The sequence below is a fragment of the Cyprinus carpio genome, chromosome A13 (genome assembly GCF_018340385.1).
Source record: "Cyprinus carpio isolate SPL01 chromosome A13, ASM1834038v1, whole genome shotgun sequence".
In the NCBI taxonomy this organism is placed as follows: Eukaryota; Metazoa; Chordata; class Actinopteri; order Cypriniformes; family Cyprinidae; genus Cyprinus; species Cyprinus carpio.
Window position 1 is genome coordinate 10,166,270 of NC_056584.1, and position 24,870 is coordinate 10,191,139.

Below are 24,870 nucleotides of genomic sequence, written 5' to 3' on the forward strand. Positions count from 1 at the left end.
GAAATGAAACCTTGAACTCGTCCCAGTGGCCAGTGAGAAACAATGGCTGCAATGTCTGCAAAGGGTGGGTACTGTCTCCAGGGACAGATGAAGGGAGCCTGATGCAAGTTAAAAGAAATGTGGGTATTGTATCTGCAAGAGGGTGAGCGCATTGTTTAGACCCACTTTGGAGCCGAGTGCAGGTTGTATAAATGGCCAAGGATGGGCTGAGAAGCATGTGTAGATCTTTTGGGCGCGTTACAGTAGTCTCAGTGGATTGAATACAAGTATCTTGGAAGGTGGGCTTGGCAGGGACCCAAAGTAAAGGCCAGGAAAAGGATGTGTTTGGTAGATTTGGCACACAAAACAGTGCTCGATTACATATTACAGATACACATACTAAGTTATAAATAGCTTCTGTTGTTGCCGGCCTTTGAGATTAGTGTTTAAACTGGGCTTGGCATCCTAAAAGATGTTATCATCATGTGACAAATCCACTTCTGAATTGATAACCTTACACACACAAACACACTTCTCTTCCAGGCTGTTTCTGTCAGAAGACGTTGTTTGCCGGCATTGTTTCACTGAGCAGACCACTGCGAATGACCGATAATAAAAATAACTCATCAACGGAAATAGCTTATAAATATTTTAATGGGTTATTTTGTCATAAATACAACATATATATTAGAAAAAGCATCAGTCACAGGAGAAAACACGAGTTACAGTAGTTTTGTGCAAACGACACTCAAATTGAGATTTTTCAACAAACTTTTGTTTAAACCCTTTAAACAAAAATATTACCAAAAACAAAAGTTATTTAAGGAGTTTTGGCACTTCTCAAGTATAACCATCTGAAATCTTGTTCAGTTATGAAGATATCAAAAATATCATTAACTCCAAGTACTGGATATTCTGAAACTGAGATAAAGACTTGGGAATCTATATGAATTCCCCATTTTCCCTCTGGGTCAGAAAGGTCCAATGTTTCCCCAAAACGCCAATGTAAGACCTTATGGTTGCATGTTTAGCTTTGTGCAAATAACTTATATCTATTTTTAGCTATTTCAATTTTCAGGCAGCAGCAATTGGAAATAATTTAGCCCTTTAGCTTGTCCTAATTTTACTGTTGCCCCCGAAGCACAGCACATTCATCCACAACAAAATGCACTAAATATAGGCCAGTTGTGATGGACGTTTGAAAGAAAACTTCAATGCTGGTGTTGCCAACTCTACAAGACACCTGAGAACACAAGACACATGCTGTCTGAATAATATTCATCCTCTGGTTGGTTATTAAAACAACGACCAGATTTAGGGGCTGGACAAGGTAAAACATTTTGGTCAGGAACAAGCCTTCAGTGACCACTGAAAGTCAGAATATTTATCTAATACTAATAGGTCGCTACCAAAGACGATGTTAAAAAAGTGCTTTTCAATGAAAGTCTGACCTTTTGGAAAACCCAGGCCTGTTTGTGTTCAGCAAAACAAAACGAAAAAGAGATAAATCTATCCCTTCTATCTGAACAGCATTGCAGCCGCTAATTTCAGATTATTATTGACATATTCATGTCATAAATCTTTCCACCAAATTCTGTTTTATTCCTCTAACTTCAGCTCCACGAGCACAGCTGTGCGGGCCAGAGGGGGTTCACATAACATCTGGAACTGCCTCTGGCGGGCCTCACTAGAGTACTCTATGATGAGGAACAAAATCCAGATTCATAGTGCTCATCTATGACCAAAAGTCTTTTGAAAACCATCGGCCCAATTTTACTTGAGTTTTACACGGTGGCCCTCCAGTGCCTTTCTGTTACTCAGCAGACCCTTACTGGCCCTTTACACTTACATAGACAAACAACTCTTCATATCCTTTCACCAACACTGGCGCTTGGCTCTGCCAGGGGATGCCCCTGCTCTCTGCCAAGACTCTGCAGCGGCAGCCAAATATCTCTCACGGGAGAGAATCTGCTTCGCCTAAAGAATACTATCATCTGGCTCCAATTTAATTGATTTCACAGCATTAGAAAAATAGAATTTGCAAAGATAAACCACTTTTTTCCAATATGAAAAATAGATCGAACTCTTGCTATTTCTTTCTTGGTTGGTCCAGTTTGGTGAAAGGCATTTCAGTTAGCATAAATAGAACTTGATAAGACATCTTAACACATGCAGATAGTATGTGCTAAAAATGGCCTCTACTTTGAACTACACATTATATAAGTGTTACGTAGCCCTGTACCCTTTAAGGACAGCTGCTGTGTAGAATCCGACTAACAGCAACACCACCAGCTATATGAGTGTGTGTGTGGCTCTGCGGCATATCACTGATTGTGTTTCAGCACTCATGAAGTGACTGCTTACCTCTGAGGCCCTGTCACCTATTAGCGAGTAGTCGGTTTCTCTTTGCTTGTCGGTTTAGCACGGATCTACATCTCAGCAATGTCCTTTCAGAGTTTATTCACAACAGGGCGGCCTTGAGTAAAACTGCACTTGCATACTGACAAGGTACAGAAGTGTCAAGAGACATAAAGGCAAAGTTACCATATTATAAATCTCCAAAGGAACATTAAATGGCCCATAGCAACATTAGCACTATGTAGCTCATAAATCTCCACAGTAACTCTGACAAAAGAGTGAATATGGCTTGGTGAAAGAGCTGCTAACCATGTAGCGTATTAACACCGGTACAGTATATTGCATCACAGAGGAGACCAGCAGTGTCAGGGTTTCTTTGGAAGTGCATCCTTTTGCTCCTTTACTAGCGCTGTAATTGTTTCAAAACATTACATTTAAGGCTCGTCTTGTACACAAAAGGTCAAATGTGTGTGTATATACACACAAGACACTGCTGCTCACCTGCTGTGTGTGATTAGTTGAAGTAAACATGCATAGAATGACACACAGCCCAAGATAGAGTTAAAATAAGACCGTAATACCGAATGATACGGATCTAGTAAGTACAGGGGTGATATAAGCAAACTAATTCTGCTTCTGCCACACCTTTGTACCAACACATGCTCAGCAAGCATGGGTTTAACACACCAAACCGATCCCTGGTGCTACACACAAACCCAACAACAACAAGTCAATCTGATCAAGAACACATTAGAAGCTCTATAAACCCTCCATCATACCCTGATTCCCTAACCCTCCCAAAATGGGGTGACTTGAAGCACCAGAGTGTCAGTTAATCACTTCAGAATGGCTGAAAAGAGAACTGCAGCACATGAGAGATCCTCAGCCCTGATCCACACAGCGGGGGTCGATAGATTGGCAGAGGCTGACTGAGGGCAGGTGCAGTGCACCTGGCTTTCCAGATGCACATGGCTGGAAATGAGCCTTCTGTTTGATCACTTTCAGCCTCACTGATAACCTTCATTACGATTCAGCTCAATATGTCTGCACTGGAATTACAGTAGAACAACCTTCACAGCATGGAGTTTCAGCACTACAGTATGAACAGAGAGCGTAATGATCTGGGCTTCCCTTGTACCCTAAATATAAGCATCGAATTTCTGTTCACCTTCTATTTTATAATAAAGAGTAAATATTTTTCTTTACAGGAATGTTTCGACACATCTTGGGCTTTAGCAGTGCTGTTTTACACAACAGCGTTTCAGCTTTCTCAGGGCACTGGTACTATTTACAGTCATGGTATGTTGGGCAAAGGATCTCTCATTAGGCTGTGATATTTCTTCCTGGCTGTGAGCTAAATCCTCTCCATCCCTCAACAGCAAATCCCTCATTCTAACGTATGAAATGGATGGTTTTTGAGCGGGTAATTGGATCGTGGACGTTAGTGATTGTAAAGTGACCCTCCCCTCTCTTTCCCCGTAAAGTGAATTTGTCAGATGAGGGGATTATGGGTCGAAGAGGTCTGCAGGTCCACCTCTCTGTTGAAGCGCTCAATCTCCTTATTGGCCTCCTGCACGTATTCATCAATGAACTGATCAAACACTGAACACACGCATGTAAGGAATCAACATGTGGTAGACAACACAAGAATAACATAAACACATTGGTTCTGACAAACACACAATAATATTCAATACTGTCAATATTCTATATTAATTTTTAATGCTGCTGATTACAACTGACAGCAATATTAAATGATGCCTCAGTGTGTATAAATGCATTTACAGTAATACACTTTTAATGAAAGCGTAGCCTTGCAAATGTGCTGCTTTTCAACACTCCTGATTAAACATTAAGCCTACTTATCGGATTAATAAAAGTAAACATCACGTTCCCGTTCGTTTATTTTACACATTGGGACGAGTTGAAATTATTGTCTGTGGTAATCAACAGCATGCTACTGTTGCAGTATACAGACATTAGGTTAAAAGTACACTACTGTTCAAAAGTCTGTGGTTGATATGATTTTTAAATGCTTTTAATGGAAATCTCTTATGCTCACTAAGGTTGCATTTATTTGATCAAAAATACAGTGAAACAGTAATACTATTTTAATACGTAACCGTTTTCTATTTTAATACGTAATTTATTCCTGAATTTTCAGCATTACCCATCTTCAGTGTCACAAGATCTTTCAGAGATCATTCTAATATGGTGATTTGAACAGCATTTATTTGAAATAGAAATATTTTGTAACATTATGTTTACTGTCTCTTTTGATCAATTTAATGCATCCTTGATGACTAAAAGTATTCATTAAAAATAAATTAATTAATAAAAATCTTACTGACCCCAAAAGTTTGAACAGTAGTGTAACACAGAAAATTTCAACACTACGTCTGGTTAAAAAGTTGTACTACAATTTAAAGATACGAGGATGGAAGTTTTGCTTTTCTCCAAAGAAACTGACAAAGTGATGACCGTTGTAGAAGTAACCAGGAGGGAGAGGATCAAGGTGTCTCTTCACCTAGTGACACATAAGATGAAAACATTTAAAGTGTTAGATAAACTATTTGCTTTGGTGCTAATTTAATGAAAAGATGTGAGCGCAAGTGTGTCTATACTCACATGAATGTATCTGATCTCCTGTGGGGTGAGTGTCCTCTTATTCTTCTTGACTTTTTTTTCCACTTTCTGTGAAACACAAAAACACTGACATTTTAAAGCCCTAACCCTCAAATGATTATGATTTCATTAAAATGGCCTTCTCTTATAGGCCTATGTAGGAATCTGTGCTCACAGAACCCTGCAGAATTGCATGTACAGTAGTTCATAAAATTGTTTATTAAGTATTTTGGGGTATATGATAATGCTTTCACCTACCGATATGTTGTCGCCCTCAGCACACATTTTACTATGCTTAAATCAATGTTTATTCCTCCCACAAAATCAGGGAAGAAAATATGGAAGAAGCCTGCGGATTCCACCTGCTCCTACCTATGAGAATTTACCTGTTTGGCACAATGCCGAAGCCAGTCTTTCAGCCCCTCCTGCGTGAGCCCCACTCCGTGAAACATTAGATAACAGTTGTTTGTTGTCCGTGGGCCATGGTGAGTCCCCTGATCAGGGGCAATGGTCACATTCCCACTGATAGAGTTACAGTTTACCACCATCTGTCTGTCATTGTCTACAGTGAAAACAGACACCGCATGCAGTCAGATACACACACACACACACACTTCACTGAGTCCAACATGCTGCACACTAATTTATCAAACATGTCTTCAGACGGAGCTATGTCTAAGCATGGCGTGCCAACAGCCATCCATCCCATCAATCATTCCTCTGCAGTGTGGACTACGACTCTGCACTCTACAAACAAGCAAGGAGTCAAACTTGAAAACAACTGATCACAATGCACTGAGTGTTACGAAAATGTTTTACGAAAAAAATCAACTTACAGGGATCTGAAAACAAATCACACACCAAACCGAACATAGGCACCAAAAATAAAAAAGATTTCTATAACAAAACACAGATGATTCATGGAGACAACTAGGCATCACAGATGATGTTCGGACTGTATGGGTCCTAAATGAACTACACTATCTAACGTGGTTTAACTCAGGCTCTGTTAAATCACTCAACTCGCTCCATTCTGTCAATCTGCCCACTCTCTCCATGCAACTACACCACAGATTCAAAGAAACAGGAGTCAAAAACCCTCCAAAGGTTTGTTAAATCACTCAACTCGCTCCATTCTGTCAATCTGCCCAAAGTAAGAACAGATATGTGCGGGCCACATCACTTTTAGGATTTAGAGGTGAGTCCTACCGTGTGCTGTTACCCCACAGGCCCCCTGCCTACTACTTCTCATAGAAAAATCATACATTAACTACACAGACAAAACCAGAGCAAGAGACATCCTGGAATCAAACAATACATATTTTATAGACAATCAAAGTTGATTTGTGACTATGTCATGTATGTATGTATTTCCCATAAAAAACCTCATATTAAGACAGATTTGGAGGAGGTTATAGAGACCGACTGCCCTACCAGAGAATAGCACTTTCCCACTGATGTGATAGATGTTTCCTGTGAAAGGACTGGGTTTGATAGAAGACTTCAAAGCTAAGAAAAGAAAACAGACAGAGAGACAGTAAGTTGTGTTGTTTTTGATCACTTACTCTTTATACTTCCATTTTTAGCACATGGTAGTCCAGCATCCTTACATATACTGACAGCAATCACTTTAATTAAACCCTCTTGAATATTTATCATTGATGATTAGGCCTCTCACAATTATTACATAATCACCTGATCACAATTATTTGATCGGATTGATATGATTTAAAAATACCTCAATCATCCTGCATGTTAAATCACAAATCACAAATTGGCTTCAAAATAAAGTCGTTTTAAATAAATATGCCATAAAATGAACATAAAGCATTGATGCATTATGCAAAATTCAGATAATCTCAGGAGGTGGTGTTCACATCTCACTGCATCTGACCATATTTACTTGCTTAATCATTAATTAAAATATATATATTTTAACAGAAACTAAAAGGTTGTCTTTTGTGCAACATGACAGATTGAGGGTTTTATTCAGAACCTCTTACAATGCTGTGTGAATAGTTTAGAATGGAAATAATAATAATAAATATTTGTATAACTTTTCATGTCATTCTAATCTGTGCCAGTGCTATTTAGTATTGTTTCTATACTATTATTATTATTATTTTGAATTAGCTTTTTATTTTATTAGCAGTTTTTATTTTAGCATTAGTTTTAGAAACTTAGTAGTTCATCTTAAACTTAAATTCAACTTATTCCAGATGCTTACCTTTGCAGCGTTGCAAAAATAATGCTCTCTCCAATGGACGACTGAACTCAACACAACGCTGAGACATAGACAATGAGCCACTTCCAGAAGCAAACCTGCCTTCCCACCTGAAACAATACATAGTATAGTCCAAAACATTCACCTATGTGTACGCACACATACACTGAGAAGAGTAGAGAACAAAAATATATTACCAGCCAGGATACAGCAGGTATCGTGCATTGATCATATGAGACTGTGAGAAACCACTGTCATTCAGGATAAGCCTTATATCTTCAGTCCTACAATAACCAAAAAATAATCCATAAGTACCATTAGAATTGAGTGTGCATGTCAAAGAATTATCAAAGTACAAATCTTTTAACTGCCCCTTTCTCTGCTGAGATAAATGCAGTGCTGGGATTGGCTGCGCGGATCAGCTGTTGCATGTGTTTGAGAAGTGGATGCTTCTGCTCAGTAGTCAAACCCGTGAAGACAACATTGCTGACGACGCCTAAAAGAGAAACTTATCTAAGGAATCATTGAGCAGACATTTTATCCAAAGCCACTTACAGTGCACTTATTGCAGGGGCAATTCCCCTAGAGCACTGAGGTTAAATGAGGCTGCTTTAATTAAGGGCGCACTGGTGATGTCTCACTCTCTTCATACACTCAGTACACTTTGATTGATATTGTTCATATCAGACTGAAATTATCAGGGTCGCTGGTTTCTAACCATGGGATTCTTCAGAGGGATATGCAGATAAAGGATGTTGCTGAACACCAATTAAGCATTGTTGATGTGCAAATGTGCAAAATTTAGTTTCAAAAATTCCCTTTTTCAAGGTAAAGAGGAAGTCTCAAATTCTGAAAATTGTGGTAGGTTTTATAGCACAAAGAATATTCAATCTCCAAAGATCCAGGGAAATTTGATTCCACATGATACGACCCCACAACAGTGACAGATCTGATCATCTATTCTGCAACATCCACACACAAGCGCTATATTGAGAGAAACTCACCCTGACTGCACTGCTCCAGGAGCTTGGGGAAGAGAAGCCTGTAAAAAAGCAGTTTCAGAGAGCTTCAGATACGACATCAAACAAGGGAAATTAAAGTGTGTTAACTGGCCCTTTAGAGACTTACATTATAATGACATAATTACATATAATTCTTATTATCTGAACTGCAAGTGTTTGCCTGGAAAAGTATGTGTGATGAATGTCATGTGGAAAAACTCTTGCCTGTGTGTGATGAAGGATGTGAGTGGGTTGACACATGCTGAGACGGCACCCACTGTCACTCGGCTGTGAACTTGTGGGTCTGGATGAGCCGTGATTGCCTGGATTACATCCAGCACATCGGTGTACCTATAACACATACATTAAAACTCATTAAATTGTTTCTTGCATATCACCGGCTACATCTCAGAACAGTCAAGTCACCTTTACTTGATATAATACAGACTGTTTCAAAGTAGCTTCAAAGTAATAACAGAATCAATGACGCAAATTCTTTTTAAATATGAGACAAATTTAGATTCTCCTGTAAGGCAGCTCTAACAAGACAAAAGAGTCAATATTCAGCTCAAGTCAGTTTAGTGTTGATTTAGTTCAATATCTGTGCAAAGTTCATCAATTGTGAAACGAGTTCAATTCAGCTATAAGCAGCTCTAAAGAAAGAAACAATGTTGTAATTCGCCTCAAGTCCATTCAGTGTTCAATAACAGTGTGAATGTTGTAAAATTCATCAATAGTGAGCAGCTTTAATAAACATGATCCTCAAGGTTTTGAGACTCAGTGTTCATGTCTGTCTCACCCTGGTATAAGCAGCACAACTCTGGATGTATTCAGATCTGTCTTCCTCTGTTTGCCCAGAAGGCTGCTCAGGTACCGCTGAAGGTGTGACGCACTGAATTCCTCAGAGCTCTCCAGAGCAGGGCAAAACACCTCCCACCTGTCAATCAAACAGTCCTCATTTAGGAGTATAAGTGTATAAAGACAGAAATTAGTGCACTAACATTCAAGATGCTTTCCATTGAACTCAGTCAGAATTTCCAACCTTCTATTTGGATAAATGCAGTAAAACACAAATTACAAATTGCCATTTGACTTTAATGATCTTCCAATGGCAGTGCAGCAAAAATCATTATGGTAGAAAGTCAGAAATATCACTCACTAGGAATCTGCCACATCCAATCTAAAATGTAACCCAACACTACAGTTATAATGATTACGGTTATAGTTCATGGCATCTTGATTGTTCTCTCACCTGGCGCGATTTTGATTAACTTCCATCAAGAAATCACAAAGATTCTCCTTATGACTGCCTGGCAAGCCTGTGATGATAGTGAGGACCATCTACACAAACAAACACATATCTATTATCTATTATTATTCATATGCTTTGTTTCCTCCAGCCTGACCCGTCAGCTAAATTATGTATGACTGTATTACATTTAAACACAAGCATTTCACCTTTCTCTTGCATTCATGTTTGTTGTTTTCAGGTGCTGTGTCTGAAAACACAGTAGACAAGTGGTCGCTACAGACAGATTCTTCACCCACGCTGCTGCTGATAGCAAAATGCTGTAGGAACCTGAGGAGAAAATGTGATAGTCATCAACGTGCATGAGCAGAGCAGCATATTCAACGCATGACAGCACCATTTTCAATAGTGGGCTCAGAAATCTGGACCCCACTGACAGACAGAAACCAAGCAATTGGCAAACTGTCTTGTTGCTTGTCATAGTCATAGCTGGTTAGGTCAAAAACTCAAAAAAAAAGAGACATTCTGTCACGTCATCCCTAGTTAGGACAGGGTGGAAGTGTGTATATGTGTGTTACCTGTCATGCTCTGGCAGCTGTGGATAAGCAGTCTTCAGAACAGCTCTTTGGCTGTTTGCCGCTGGTGTATGTATCTCATGAAGCTTTAAAAGCCTGGAGTACCTGAGAAGAAACACGTCACTGGATACATTTATGTGCCACATCATGATACCTCGGGGCTCAAGCACAAAAAGTTCTTAACAAATCAGGCTACATATTGTTGGCTGGGCTGATGCAGAATGAAGTGTTAACTCACATGCTCTTGTGCTCAGGGCTCAGCTGATCGCTGAGGACGTGCTGCACTCTCAGCCCAGAGTCTGACTTACGCCAAGCTGGCAGGACCTGAAAATCATATCACAACTCGTTTACAACCAAATGCTAAACAGAATGCAACAACTCTGCAGGACGACAGAAACCTAAATGTTCCACCTGCATATGTATGTATGTGTGTGTGTGTGTGAGCACCTGTGAATAGAAGCTTTTGTAGCTCTTGGTTTTGGGAAGCAGAGCAATAGCCAGAGAGAAATCAGCACTGTGTAAAGGGAATGGAAGGTGTGGAAGCAAAGAGGTCTGATACTCGATGAAAAGCACTGAAATATCAGACAGAGAGCCCTGTGAAAACAACATTAAATACATTTAGACAAAGCAATATTGATGATATATAGGGTACCGTTCAAAGGGTTTGAAAACGTCTCTTACACTCAACAAGGCTGTATATATTTGACCAAAATACAGTAAAAACAATACAAATGTGAAATATTTTTTACAATTTAAAATAATTGTTTCCCGTTTTAATATATTTTATTATTTATTTTTTTAGTGTTTTTGATGTTATGTTTTTTAAGAATTATTACTCCATTCTTGAGTGTCACATGATCCTTCAGAAATCTTTCTAAATTGCTGATTTGGTATTTACAAAACATTTATTTATTTTAACTATCAAAGTTGAAAACAGTTGTTCTGTTTGATGACAGCATTTATTTGAAACAGAGATCTTTTTTAACAATGTACTGTAAGCTTTTGATCAAATTAATACATCCTTGTTAAATAAAACTATTGATTCCTTTAAAGAAATCATTTTGACCCCAAATATATTGTGAATGAGAGCATTGCTCACCCCATCACAGAGTTTAATGGTGTTGATGTGACTCATAGAGAGTGTAATGGAGCCGTGATGAGGATGCACAAACAAGATTCCCTCAGAGAAAAACACCAGTTTCCCTACAGGACAATAGACACATTAATGCCTATATGCACAAAGACTACCTGAATCCATGACCTATCATGAAATCTGACCTTCCTCAGGTGTAGACAGCAGGCTGTTAGAGAACATGTAGACAGAGTCTTTCACTGTTAGAGGAATGCCCAAACATGTACCATCCTCTTCCTGTTTTCACACACACACACACACACACACACACGCACACGCACACACACACACACACACACACACACACACACACACACACACACACACACACACACACACACACACACACACAGCTATTAAAGTATATATAGCAGTTAGTACAGCATGAGAATGGAGCTTCAATGGTTTGTACAAACCACTGCACTGTAAAACTTCACCTTCAGTAGATGTTGAGCCTGTTCAGACATTCTGACATCAGCCTCATCGACCTATCACACAGAAGTCATTGAATCAGTTAACTCAGCATTCAATAAAAAATATATAATTCATAATAGTACTTTTCAAATATTATTTTGGCATAATTTATCATGTTGTTAACCAGAAATGCACATTTCTGCACAAATTGTGCAGAGAGACAATGAGTCCACTATACCAGCCAGCAGACATGGCGAGGAACTGAGGAGGTGAGCACAGTGTAACAGCTGTCAGAGCAAATAGCACCATCTGCAGGAGAAGAAGTGCCTTACAATCTCACATGACCTGTGTTTAACAGAACTTAATTAATCTCCAACAGAATACTCAGAACAGATTCTTACCCCTCTGCTGAATGTACATGCTGGACACTAGAAAGGACTCAGAGAAAACTATTGAACCCAGGTTTCCTCCACACTGGAGATCTGGTATATCGTGCACTATCATGGATGCCTGTGGAGGAGTCAGCCATTTAATACAATTTGCAGTACAATAAAAAGCTGTAGCTGTGATGGAAAAATTTTATACTCACAGTTTTTACCATAAAGCAACTGTCCTCATCACTGAGGGGAATGATTCTGTTTAAAGGAAGATTATTATGAAATACAGAAAGTGGAAAATGCATAATGCAGTATTACGTGTGAAGGTGAAGGGAATAGCTGTATCTGTGTATAGAAACTCACATTCCTTCATTGTTGACAGCCTGTATGCTAAACACAGCTTTGGATCTGAATTAAACGGAAAAAGTAGAGTCTCAATTCACAGAGCAAGCACAAAATGTGTCCTACAGTGAAACATAAATATAACTTCACTTTTAACAACCACTGTCTAACAGCCAAGTCCCACAAGGAATCTGCAAGCTCAGAACCCCACAGAAAGTTATGCAGATTTCAGAATTGGAACCTCTGTCAGAAATTCTACACATTCTCTACCCCCTGTGTGTTTTGGATAATTTGATCATCCTTCACCTCCCTATTAAATCCATTCCATAGAATTCACCACCAAATCAGCTCAGAAAAGTCAAAAGGTCTGCAGATATCTTCTGGGCCATTTCTTTCATTTCTGTGTGCATTGCATACCTGAGAGCTCCCCTGTACGGAATCAACCCAAAGTTGTCCAAGGCCAGCTGAAACGTTTGCTCTGCTACATCCTTCGCCGAAATAAAAATGTGTGCATCATTTTCTAAATTGATAACCTGAGCAAAACTCTTTCTAAATCTGTAATGGTGGCATCATAAAATTACTGATACAGTATAAGGACTCGTTCATGCCAAGAATAAAAACTATAACAATAACTATATTAGGGTCCATACGAATGGACGATAACTTTGCGTTTACTTTGTATTCTAAGAAGGCATTTCATTTATGTTCTGTGAACAAGTAGAAAAGATTTTGATTGGCTGTTAATGTTTTTAACATTTATCAGCTGGACAAAATCTTTCTGAAAGTAATTACAGCGATATTTCGTTACTGTTATAGTTCTGGTATGGACTACACTGTTCTGCTATGTTGTTCATGCAATGCTACACGTGACAATGGACAATAGCCCCTTTATGTATCTGTAGTTAGTTATAGTTATCAGAAGGCTATTGCTGAAATAAAATTTTTTACCCTCATTCAAAGACTGCCTCTTAAGTTGCCTTTCCCATCTTAAGTTGCCTTTTAATTTAATTTGTAAATAAGCTTTACTTTTAATGTAAATCCTATATCAATGTTTGTTACAGTTATGCTAAAGAGGGCCCATGTAATTTAATTCTTACCTTACTAACACTGGAGCTGATGGAGAAACATTTGATTCCTGCTAGTACAGACTGAACCACAGCTGAGTAGATATGTGAAAGCAGCCTGCAACACAATAGGTCTACCTTTAGTACCAATCCAATCATCAAAACACAGGACAAAGCATGAATGGAGTATTTACTGGAGATCTGTGCCCTTCTGCTGGGTGTTGTCATTTCCTGTCAGATTAAAACAGTGAACTTATGAGACAGTGCAGAAAAACTAAAAATGATTTCATTAAAATATTTTTTAGAGTTTCACTAACCCAAGTATGGGATGTGTGCTTCCAAAGAAATAGGTTCGAGCACAGGCTTGTGGCCCTTTAGGAGCCACACATTGCAGCAGCTGTGAAAGAGGTAACAAATACACCTATTACATTGTTTTATGTAGGACAATACATAAAGGAAGTCAAGGATTTTATGTAAGTCGAAGTCTCAGTCATCATGCCGCTGTATGGAGCTCTCACCATGTGTTTGGCAACACCCCCACCAGGGCCAGTGTTGCGAACCTGGTGTCCTTCAGAAGGGAAGGTGAAACAGTAGTTCTCCAGATCTTCCTTAGTAGAGTGGCTCCCAAACAACACAAATGGCTGCCTGCTTTTACTGGCGTACAACCAATGTAAAATTCATTACTTGCCTTACAAAGAGAAAATAATTCCTGCAGAATGTTTTTGAAATAAGAGCTACTGTAGCCAATGTAATTACCTCTTGTCTGTGATGTTGCTGGAAATAAGACCATGCGAATAATATGTTCTGAAAGGCTGAAAGACACAGAAAATGAGATTCAGCATCACACAAGGAATCATATCCAACACAATATTTTCAGTGGCTGTTAAAGCCAACATGAAACCACAATAATAAAAAAGAAAAAAACATGCAGGAAGTGACTTGATTAATTTGGAATTGATTTTATCCATCGGGACCATTTAAGTGGCCGTTCCATACCAGAATTGAGTAAATTTGAGAATGCAGTCAATTATGGAGAACTACAATGCCTAAATAGCTATTTAACTAATAATTAATATTTTTCCAGGTCCTAGGTGATGTCATCTGAATGTAAATAAACCATCTTTGATTTTATTTGAACTTTAAATGGTTGCAAAATTATGGTAGTGATAATATAACCATCAGCACCTCTGCAACTTGGGCTTCTGACAGTTCCTGCATGGAAAGTGAACTCTCGATTTCCAAACTGGAGAACAGACAGCTCCACTGTCTTTCAAAAAGCTGAAGGTCCTGTGAGAGAATATCACATTCACTCATGTATAAGAAAGAAATGTGTGCATGGGCATTTGACTAAAAATCAAGCTTCAATATATGCAAGTGATTTACCTCATTGAGAAGGCAGTCCAGAGACACTGGATCCAATCTGTTGTAGACTTGCCAAAGCCTCTGACTGACATCTGTGAGCTATAAGATGCAAGAAACAAACGATTTTGGTGAAGGACACAATAACAACAGGTGTCAGGGCTCGACAATATGGACTGCCCGATGGCCCGGGGCCAGCGTGAAAGACGTTCGGGACAGTAGACGGATTTGTCTCTTGCCCGTTCTGGCCACTGCAGCGTCGTAACAGCATTTTATAATTTGCATGTGTTTTTAAGACTTGTTAATTTAAAAACTCAACTCATTTGGGCAAGAAAGACAACTCCTTTCAGTACTCGTATACTGTGTTCTGTGTGAACAGTGTGCGCACAGACAGTCTTGTCTCTGACAAGCACAGGCCGCCTCTAACAGGCAAATACATACAAAAGTATGTCAAAACACCTGTCCTGGCAAGTAACTTTGTAGCTTTAACAATGAGTAATCTATATTGAATTTATACACTTAAGTACAGATGCACCGATCTACCGGACATTTTTTGTTTTATTTCAGACTCTCTTCTGTTCCGTGCTTGCACATAAACTGCACTGTGGAAATATTACGTCATTATTATCCTTAGTCTGTAAACGGCCATTAACAGAGGCCAGAGATGCTGAAGATGGGCACAAAGAGAAGAAAATACTATAGCAGGCAGAACAAGATCACTGTTCACGATGCACGAAATGTAGGACGAAAATCCAAATATTTAATTTTATATTAATGTGTTTCTGAGGGGAACAAACTGACTGTTTCCAGAAATGTCATTTTCTTTTCATTTTGTCTCTGTATAATGCATTTAAATTAGTCTTAATATCCATGGTAACCAAGGAAACCATAAGCACCGCCTGCTGTCATTCTGTTTTTGCTTCAGATTTACATCTTATATAAATCAAACATTGAACTTTTTTTCCAATTCATGATTAAAATCAAGGTGCAACACAGAGTGAAGAATATGCAAATGTTATTTTATATGTGATTTTTCAATTTCTGTACCTGAATATCTACAAACATAAAAACCTTTTCATAAAAACATTTAATTTCTATTTTTGTGCTATAGACCTATATTTAATTGTGCTATAACTTGTAATTTGTTCTTATTTACTGGCTGTCACTTGTCTTTAATAATGTTTAAACTTTATATTTATGTTTATTTCTGGCTAGTGATTTTTGCTGTGGTATCGAAATTGAAATAGAGAATTGTAAAATTTAATTGGTATCTAAAATATTGGTGTCATAAAAGCTTATTTATTAGAATACAAGATAACAGATCAAAAACAATGATAACAGTAACTATTTTATTTTGTGTTGGTTTTATTCCTGGGTGTGTTAGTTTATTTGTACTTACACTAATATCAATCATATGATAACTATAAAATCTGTATATAACCCATTAGTCATGTATAAGTAAAGGTCATAGAGTATAAATACAAAACCTTATATTTCATGGTGAAAAACACTCCAACCCCAATTCCTTCCAAGGCAAATGCCTGAATGATGGGCCATTTCTCCAACATGAACATGTCAAACTTCTGAACATGGCCTATGAAAAATATGAATCAACCATAAACATGATGGTTAAAAGTACAATGCTTTTGCAGTGCCTTCATCAGTGCATCACATGCTTACCATGTGCACTGTAGGGGATTCCAAGGCAACGGCAGTCTTGAACCATGGACACAAAACTTGATATTTTAAATTCCTCTGCAACCTCTTCATCCTCATACTGAAAGATAAAAAAAGGAGAAAACAAAAACAGTAAGCAGATGAATGTAAGTGTGTGACAGCCAATACTGGATATATATCATCCAATATTGAATACTTAATTGTTTATGCTCATTTTCCCTATTTTAACATTTAGATGATCTTTGCCATCATCTAACGCTCACTTAAAGTTAATATGTAAGAAGAACAAAATTTTGATCACACTGATAATTGTAATCTATAGCAAGATTAATTTATTTATACTTTATTATTTTATAATATTTAAAAAAAATTATGTTTATATTATAATATTTATATTTTATTATATTATTAGACACACAGATAAAATCTGCCATCACATGAAAATCAGCCTGAATTTTAATAATGCTGCATCCCAAGTAGAGGTGTGGAGATCATGAAAAGCAGTGCTGAAGATCATTACTTCTGTCTCGGTCAGACAATGGAGCTGCAGATTCCTCCAGTGAGATACATAGGGAAGCAGGTACCCATAATTTACTGGGTTGCAGTACAGATGCACACTCTCCGCCTTAATAAGGATGATCACATCTAGGAATAAGCAAATATACAACAAGAGTACCAAGTAAAATACAGTAGGTATTGAAAAGAATCACCCCCCTTTAAAATGATCAAATTTTGTTGCCTGAAATGAAGACGGACACAGTTTTTGTTTTATCCATTTGTATTTACTCAGTGCAACTTATAGACCCCTTAAAAGTTTGTAAACATTGCAACGTCTCCGGGTGGGCGGGGCTTAGCTGGAGGCAAAAAGAGGCGCGGACGCAATGTTGACAAGTGTAAACTAGCACGTTTTAGGAGGGATTTATTAAACATGGATGCAGAAGAAGGTTCGGAACTGTCCGAATATGTACAGTCACTGACTCTGCGGGGCCGTGACAAAAAAATAATAATAAAATCACTGGGAGTTAGCATACATTTATCCATTTAATTCAGTTGATCACTCAGTTCACTGACCGAACTGGTTATCTGACCAAAAATATAATGACAAGTGGATAACATTACAGTAGCCTAATTTATTTATTTATTTATTTTTAGCTAAGCCTGGTGTAGTTCTTGTATCTTGTTCTCATTGGAAACATTTTAACCAGGTTTTGGATATTTCCTAGACAAACATATGAATTACTTTCGGGTGGTTTGGGGAGTTTTGTCAAGGCTTATTGTCTAATGTAACCTATCGCTGGGCTAACTATGATTAGCAATGTGGATTATTTTAAGAGACCATTCAAAGGATGGCACACACATCTATCGCTGTATGTTTGTTTAACATTTAAGCTAGCTAGTGCGCTGAAGGTTGGCGACTTTTCACCTATAAAACATAAACTTGCTGATTTGTACTAGCTAAACCAACACACCAGTACATATCCATAGATTATTTTACCTAATATGAAGTGTGCACTGCAAACACGAGCATTATTTATGATCGTCTCTGTCTAGTCTGTACGCCGTATTGCATTCAACCACAATTGTCTTCTTGATTTCTGTGAAGGAATGTCGGGCTGGATCCGGTGAAACTTTAGTTTTGAACCAAAAGTGCTGTTCCTTCTATTCTTGCAGCCAAAAACACAACAAGACGACATTTTAAAGTCAAAACCTCAAACTTTTAGCGCGCCTGCTATGAGTTCTTCCTTATGTTTTGCCTCCAGCTAGAGCGGTGACGTCACAGTGACGTAGGCGATTAAGGGGTCTATAACATCCAAGTGAAAGATATAACACCAAATAAATAAATAAAAAAACAGAATCACTGACAACATTTACATGCACAATTTTTGGTTCAATCGGACTGAATTCATTCCGATTGATGAATCTGAATGTAGTGTTTATTACATGAACGCTAAATAAAGTGATCGGGTTGATGTGCATGTTTATATGTCACAAGCTTCAAATCAGAATTTATTAATTTTTTTTTACATGCACACACTGCACAAATATAGAGTTTCTCACTGTTTGCACATAATAACCACTCTCCTACACCGTTTCTTTATTTGATTTTAACAGCAGAATTAATATTTATCCATTTATGGTACATATAAACCGCTGTGCCATGCTGCTCATATTTTTCACACAAAAAAATGCCCCTCCCTGCACACAAAATGGGTTGCCTGTGGATGAGGCACTGTTAAAAGATCTCTGGGATAAAGATGTGGACAGGAACAAGTCAAGAGATGGATACAAAAAAAATTCAAAAGCTTTATTAATGGCTAGAAGCACAGTGAAGTCTATTAAGAAGTGGAAGGGATTTGGTACTAGTGTCGGGAATCGTTAGACATTTTCCGGTTCTGGTTCTGATTCCGGTTCCATTAAAATCATTAAACAACTATTAAAAAAATAGTGGTAAGGAAAAATGCACAATACTGAACTACTCAATGCTCAATACTGTTTATTACTTACAGTCAAATTAATTTAAAGGTTGGCAATGTCAAAATTCAACATATATTACAGTATACAAATTTTCTGGTTTCAATGAACGGTTCCATTTAAATGAACTATTATTATGTTTTTTTTACTATTTTTCCTTCATTGAATGAAGTGTTGCTGGAAGGTAGTAAGTAATGTTGAGTAATGCTAGTTTATCAGTCAGCATGTGCTTCAAAGTTGATGTTTTTTACACTATCAATAACATTTTGCTTTTCAAGCAGGAATAAGCTGGCTGGCCAAATAGTCCCTTGAGGACTAAGACACTTGTTCATTTCCCTAAATTAATGAAATATTAACTGTTCTACTTATAACCATATATATACACACTCTCCATAAAGCCCCTGTTTTAAAAATAATAATGCAGTTAGGAGATGGTTTGATGCAATGAGTGGTTTCCACATTTTTAAACATTTAAAATGCATGGAAATAAATATTTTCTATCACTTTGTTTATCACTCTTGAAATGACCTGTACACTAAACAATCTAACCCTCATACTTACATAACAATAGCAGTCTATTTATTTAGTGGTCCAAGTTGAAGTCGCGTCATTTAATGACAATATGGGACAAATATAAAGAAGCAGGGTTTAGTGCCAGCAGTTGCTGCACGCTTTACGGTAATGTACGTCAGACAATCATGACATGCACAGGCAAAGGCGCAGTCATGGGAAAACGTGCTTGGCAGTTAAAGACACCATGCGGCGCGGCGAGTCTGTCAGTGCGAAACTTTTTGAAACAATGTGCTCAGTAATTAAAGAAGCAGGGCGGCGTTTCTGTTATTTGGTTTGTGACATCCTGGTTCCCAACGCTGAATCATCAGAACACGACAATTGCTCACGGTTTTCAAAAAACAGAACTGGTTATGAATTATGACTGGTTTTTGTTCACTTTGATGATTCTGAGGCAGATGAGACTAAAATTGAATTATTTGGTCTCAGCATCCAAATGATATGTCTGGTGGAAATCCAATACAGCTCACCATCCAAATAACAGCATTCCTACAGTAAAGCATGGAGGTGGTCATATCCTGTTCTGGGGGTGTTTCTCTGCAGCAGGGACTGGAGCACTAGTCAGGATAGAAGGAAAATGGATGGGGCAAAATACTGTCAAATTCTTGAGGAAAATCTCCTGCCCACTGGCAGAAAGTTGTCAATGGGTAGAAGGTTTACCTTCCAACATGACAATAACCCAAAGCACACAGCAAAACTGAGCACACAGTGGCTGAAGGAGAAAAGGTGAATGTCACTGCATGGCCTAGTCAGAGCCCAGACTTAAACCCCACTGAAAATCTGTGGAATGACTTGAAGACTACAGTCCACAAACAGTCACCGTAAAATTTAACTGAATTTGAGCAATTCTGCAAAGAAGAGTGAGCACATATCTGTCTAGATGTCTAGATGTGCAAAGTCAGTAGAAACAGAGACAGACTAAAGGCTGTAATTAAAGTTAAATGTGGTTCAACAAAATACTGATACAAGCGGGTGATCCTTTTTCCAACTCAGTTATTTATTTATTTTTTTTGTTTGATTGTTTTTTTCTGACATGTTGGTGTTATATCTTTCACTTGGATGTTATAAATTGCACTGAGTAAATACAGCTCGATAAAACAAAAACTGTGTCCATCTTCATTTCTGGCTGCAAAGCAATAAAATGTGACTATTTTAAAGGCAAGTGATCATTTTCTGTACCCACTGTATATGTACAACAAAGATGCTCATTCCAGCCCAGAATGACTGACTGCAATAAAACAGCTTTTTAACACTATTAGTGAATATGAATGGATATGTTACTGTCGTACCATCCAGCACTTCCTCTGGAAAGTCATCTGGGATCTGCTCCATGTCAAAATGGCTGTGTTTATACAACCCACAGAAAAGGTAGCTGGCCAGCTCGCTGCAGCCTTCATTGTAGCGGCTGTCAATACCTGAAAAATTAAATACAGCATATTATTGACAGGTGGCTCACTGGAGCAAGTCATCTCCGCTTGTCTCTTTGGAGTAAAGATCATTTGAGTGAAAGAACACAGGTGATATTAATTAACATACTCACCCAGGGAGCAAAGGATGCCATCTGGAGCTGTATTAACATCATCCCTTAGCAGAGCCTGGACCTGCCGTAAGCGGGAGCAGCTGCAAGAACAGCACTGTGTTACATTCACTGAACATGGTTCAAACAATACAATTCTGCATTACACAAAATAGGAAAGAAGGAAAGACTCTTAATAGGACTCATATAGTGAAAATTCTGTCATAATTTATTCACCATCATGTCTGTCCAACACTTTACGCAGCTTTTTTCTATGCAATGACACTTAATAGTCACCAGGGGACGTCAAGCACCAAGACAACATAAAATACCATAAAAGCAACATAAAAGTAGTTTATGTGACTCATTCACAATATTCCAAGTGTTCTGAAGTCCTGTGATATATCTGTGAGACAAAGATTTAAATTTAAGTTGTTATTGATAATCAATCTTTCAGTCATCTGCACTGATGTAAATATAAAAAAAAAAATCAAGGACGCCAAATGCCACTGGTTCTTGCTTGTGTCCTAACTAGTGATGAGTGCTTTTGAAACACTGATTCATGAAGTTTCAAAACATTTATGAATGTTTTGTTTCAAGCATGTATCAAACTCGTGTATTCAGAAACTGAGGCTTTGATACTTCATTTTGCTTCAAACCTTGGTTTCCAAACATTTCTTAATTCTGATGGTTTGTCACTGGAGGGTGTTGATCTGGTGAACTCATGAACGAACATCTAACAGTTTTAATTGATTTTGGGTTAGTAATGTGGGGCCTGTTTTCATTTAAACTGAACTGCAAATTTGTTTCATGTGAAGATGTGTGGCCCATAGAAGATCAGCGTGAGCTCTTAGCTGAATTACAAGAACACAATCTTAAAATCTGCAGGATTGCATTGATTATATATTTTTACATTTTGGATGTATTATATACTGAATTATGTCTTTAAAAAAGAGGCTGTTGAGTGTGATGTTATATCAGGATGATGGCCATTTATAGTTTTCAGTCACGTGACTGACTCGAAGATCTGGTGGGCAAAACATCCGTCAAACTGCAGCACAAGCCTGTCAATTTGTTTCCAATCCACAAATATTTAGATCACCTCTCAAAAGGATAAAATAAATGCAAGTTTTGACCTTTTGCAATACATATAAAGCACCCACCACAATATTTCAATTAACAACAGCATGACATTCTAAAACGTTTAATGTGAAAACACTTAAAGTGCCTTTAAAACAGTGATATTAAAAGATCAAATTCAGTGTACACCTTATTGATGAGGTGTGCTTTATGGAGGCAAGCAGATGAGCTTGAATATGAATGCAATGCGCTAATGGTTAAGTGTCTTCTTTATAATGATTTCCTATGGGAAAATATTAAATAATAAACTTTGAATATTGCATTTATATTCTGGGTTCATCTGCTTGCCTGTGCAAAGTCTGCATCACCAATAAGGTTTTGATGAATTTGGCATTTAAATATCACAGTCTTACTACATTACTACTTAATGCAAACCTCGTAAAAATAACTGGCGGTCAGAGAACGAAAACCTTGTTTTTCCCTCCAGGTGGGTGTGGGTGTGACATCACGTGAATGAACTGCAGTGTCCAAATAATTTTTGCATGCTCAAATTCTAGTGTGAACGCGGCTTTAAAGGGTCATGAAACCCCAGACTACTTTTTCTGAGATTTTAGCAGAGGTGTTTGTGTTGCACATAATAGAAGACAACGTAATTATTCACAACATCATGTGTTGATTTGCTATGACAGAAGTTTCAGACTGTGAGATGACATCCCGCACATTAACTGATAGAAACGGTCATGGATCGAAGAAGAGTTCAGCACAAACACGATTCTTTGTAATGGTGAGCATAACCGTTTTTACAGCTCTATGACACAACCAGTCAAAAGGCTTATATAAACGCCACAGAATAAGCCTTAAAAGTTCTCAGAGGTGCAACAGTGCATTCATATATATGTTTTCGATGCAGAGTGCAAATGGCTGTGTATTTATTTCTGTTTTTATCTCGATGGGAGCGAAAAGAAACTGAAGCAGCAGTGCACCACGCCCACTTTTTAAGCATTTTTTAAAACTGGTGAGAACTAACAGAGGGTTTCATGACCCTTTAAGTGCGTAAAATACAAAAAGGAGAATGATATCGATTTGTATCTAATTGTCCAAGTGTAGCAAGGCCTGCCTAAGGACACACGAACAAGCACTATACATTGATAAAAGAACTCAGGTCATACAGGACCTCTGTATTTAATGGCATTTTATTATTCACAGATTATATGTTTAATAGTTTACTCTTTCATAAAAAATATTTGCAATTGGTTTGTGAAAGGTGTCATTGAGTGGTCACTACACACTGTTGTTGTTTGGAAAAATCTGAGAGAGGATTCTTAAATTTTATTTACTTTTCAGTTCCACAAACAAGTTAACAGTGTAGGAGTTTGGATTGGCAGTGTGAATAATAACAGAATTTTCATCTTTGGTTGAATTATTAATTTAATATTATCAAATAAGGTGCTGAGAGTCAAGAGGCATATTTCCTTGAAAAGAAAGTCCACAAAAAAAAGGCTTTCCTATCTGAGAATCTTTGTGAGAAACATGGTGTCCCTCCCTCCACCCCCAAATTCCCCATATGTGACCCTGGAGCACAAAACCAGTCTTAAGTTGCTGAGGTATATTTGTAGCAATAGCCAAAAATACATTGTACAGGTCAAAATTATCCATTTTTCTTTTATGCCAAAAATCATTAGGATATTAAGTAAAGATCATGTTCCATGAAGATATTTTGTAAATTTCCTACTGTAAACATATCAAAACTTCATTTTTGATTAGTAGCATGCATTGCTAAGGACTTAACTTTGACAACTTAAAAGGTGATTTTCTCAATAGGCTATTTAGATTTTTTTGCACACTCTGATTCCAGATTTTCAAATAGTTGTATCTCGGCCCAATATCGTCCTATCCATCAATGGAAATATTATTTATTCAGCTTTCAAATTATGTATAAATCTCAATTTCGAGAAACTGACACTTAATACTGGTTTTGTGGTCCATTCATCATTGGCCAAGATCTCATATAATGGCAACGCATATGTAGACTACTGACTATAACGTCAAGATCAAGATTTTTATTACTGTACTATTTATTTTAATATACGCATATTCAATACAATACGTGTAACTAACATGGATTTACAGACAAGCCTCGTCCAGTCTCGTCAATGAATTCAAATATCACCGGTCATCCTAAATTAACCACTGAATGACCGAATGAAGCAACGAATGATTTGACGTTTTATATTCATTCCAAAATCTATATCTCTAAGCTCATATAAGCTCATGCTGACAGTGCTCCTATGCTGACACCGTGATCTTGGACACGGGGTTAGTGTCTCAGGGGACGGGGATCAGAAATCAAGCGAGAATAATGGTTTCACGCTGAGGGGTAGGCGGGGGCGCTCGACAATTCGCTGAACGACAATCATCTGGTAGCTAATTACATTTTTATTGAATAACTGGTAATATTTGCGTCGTACTACACGGAAACCTCTTCTTCTGAAAGGATGTCTGTACAGTAACGTAACGTAGGTGGAGGAGGCGAGCGCGGACGGTTGGCCCGCGAGCCTCAGCAACGGTCTTTTTTGCTTGAAATAAAATAACAAAAAAAAACATCGTGCCTATAATATAACCGGCAGGAAAATAAACGGCGAAAAATGATTACCTTACGGCAGCGGTCATTATAGGAGATTTGTTTTTCCTTATAGCAGCCATAGTCGTTCGTTAAAGCTTTTTGGTATTTGTAAATATTTTTGATGTCTTTAGTCTATTTCGTAAGCTAATGATTCACTGTAGGAGAGAGAACAACAGACTGGAGTGCTTAGGAACCGCGCATACCATTTTCTCAAGGAGGGGGAGTCGTAATTT

At 37.9% G+C, this 24,870-nt stretch overlaps 1 protein-coding gene across 1 annotated transcript; it reads right to left on the bottom strand.

Annotated features, from left to right (window-relative positions):
• Positions 1-615: 615 nt before the first annotated feature.
• LOC109071491 (dynein axonemal assembly factor 9-like) lies at positions 616-24,747 on the bottom strand. The gene is given in 38 exon segments (XM_042768717.1): positions 616-3,939; positions 4,771-4,864; positions 4,966-5,031; positions 5,349-5,524; positions 6,397-6,471; positions 7,190-7,296; positions 7,384-7,470; positions 7,547-7,682; positions 8,191-8,228; positions 8,413-8,538; positions 8,987-9,124; positions 9,440-9,528; positions 9,646-9,766; positions 10,015-10,116; positions 10,250-10,335; positions 10,459-10,605; positions 11,111-11,214; positions 11,290-11,380; positions 11,581-11,631; positions 11,796-11,866; positions 11,959-12,067; positions 12,147-12,192; positions 12,298-12,342; positions 12,694-12,771; positions 13,375-13,458; positions 13,535-13,571; positions 13,658-13,668; positions 13,670-13,737; positions 13,859-13,994; positions 14,097-14,152; positions 14,526-14,627; positions 14,724-14,801; positions 16,187-16,293; positions 16,380-16,476; positions 16,897-17,021; positions 20,708-20,833; positions 20,959-21,038; positions 24,668-24,747. Coding segments are annotated over 38 exon segments (3,450 nt in total). The 5' UTR covers positions 24,718-24,747; the 3' UTR covers positions 616-3,829.
• Between the last annotated feature and the right edge of the window lie 123 nt (positions 24,748-24,870).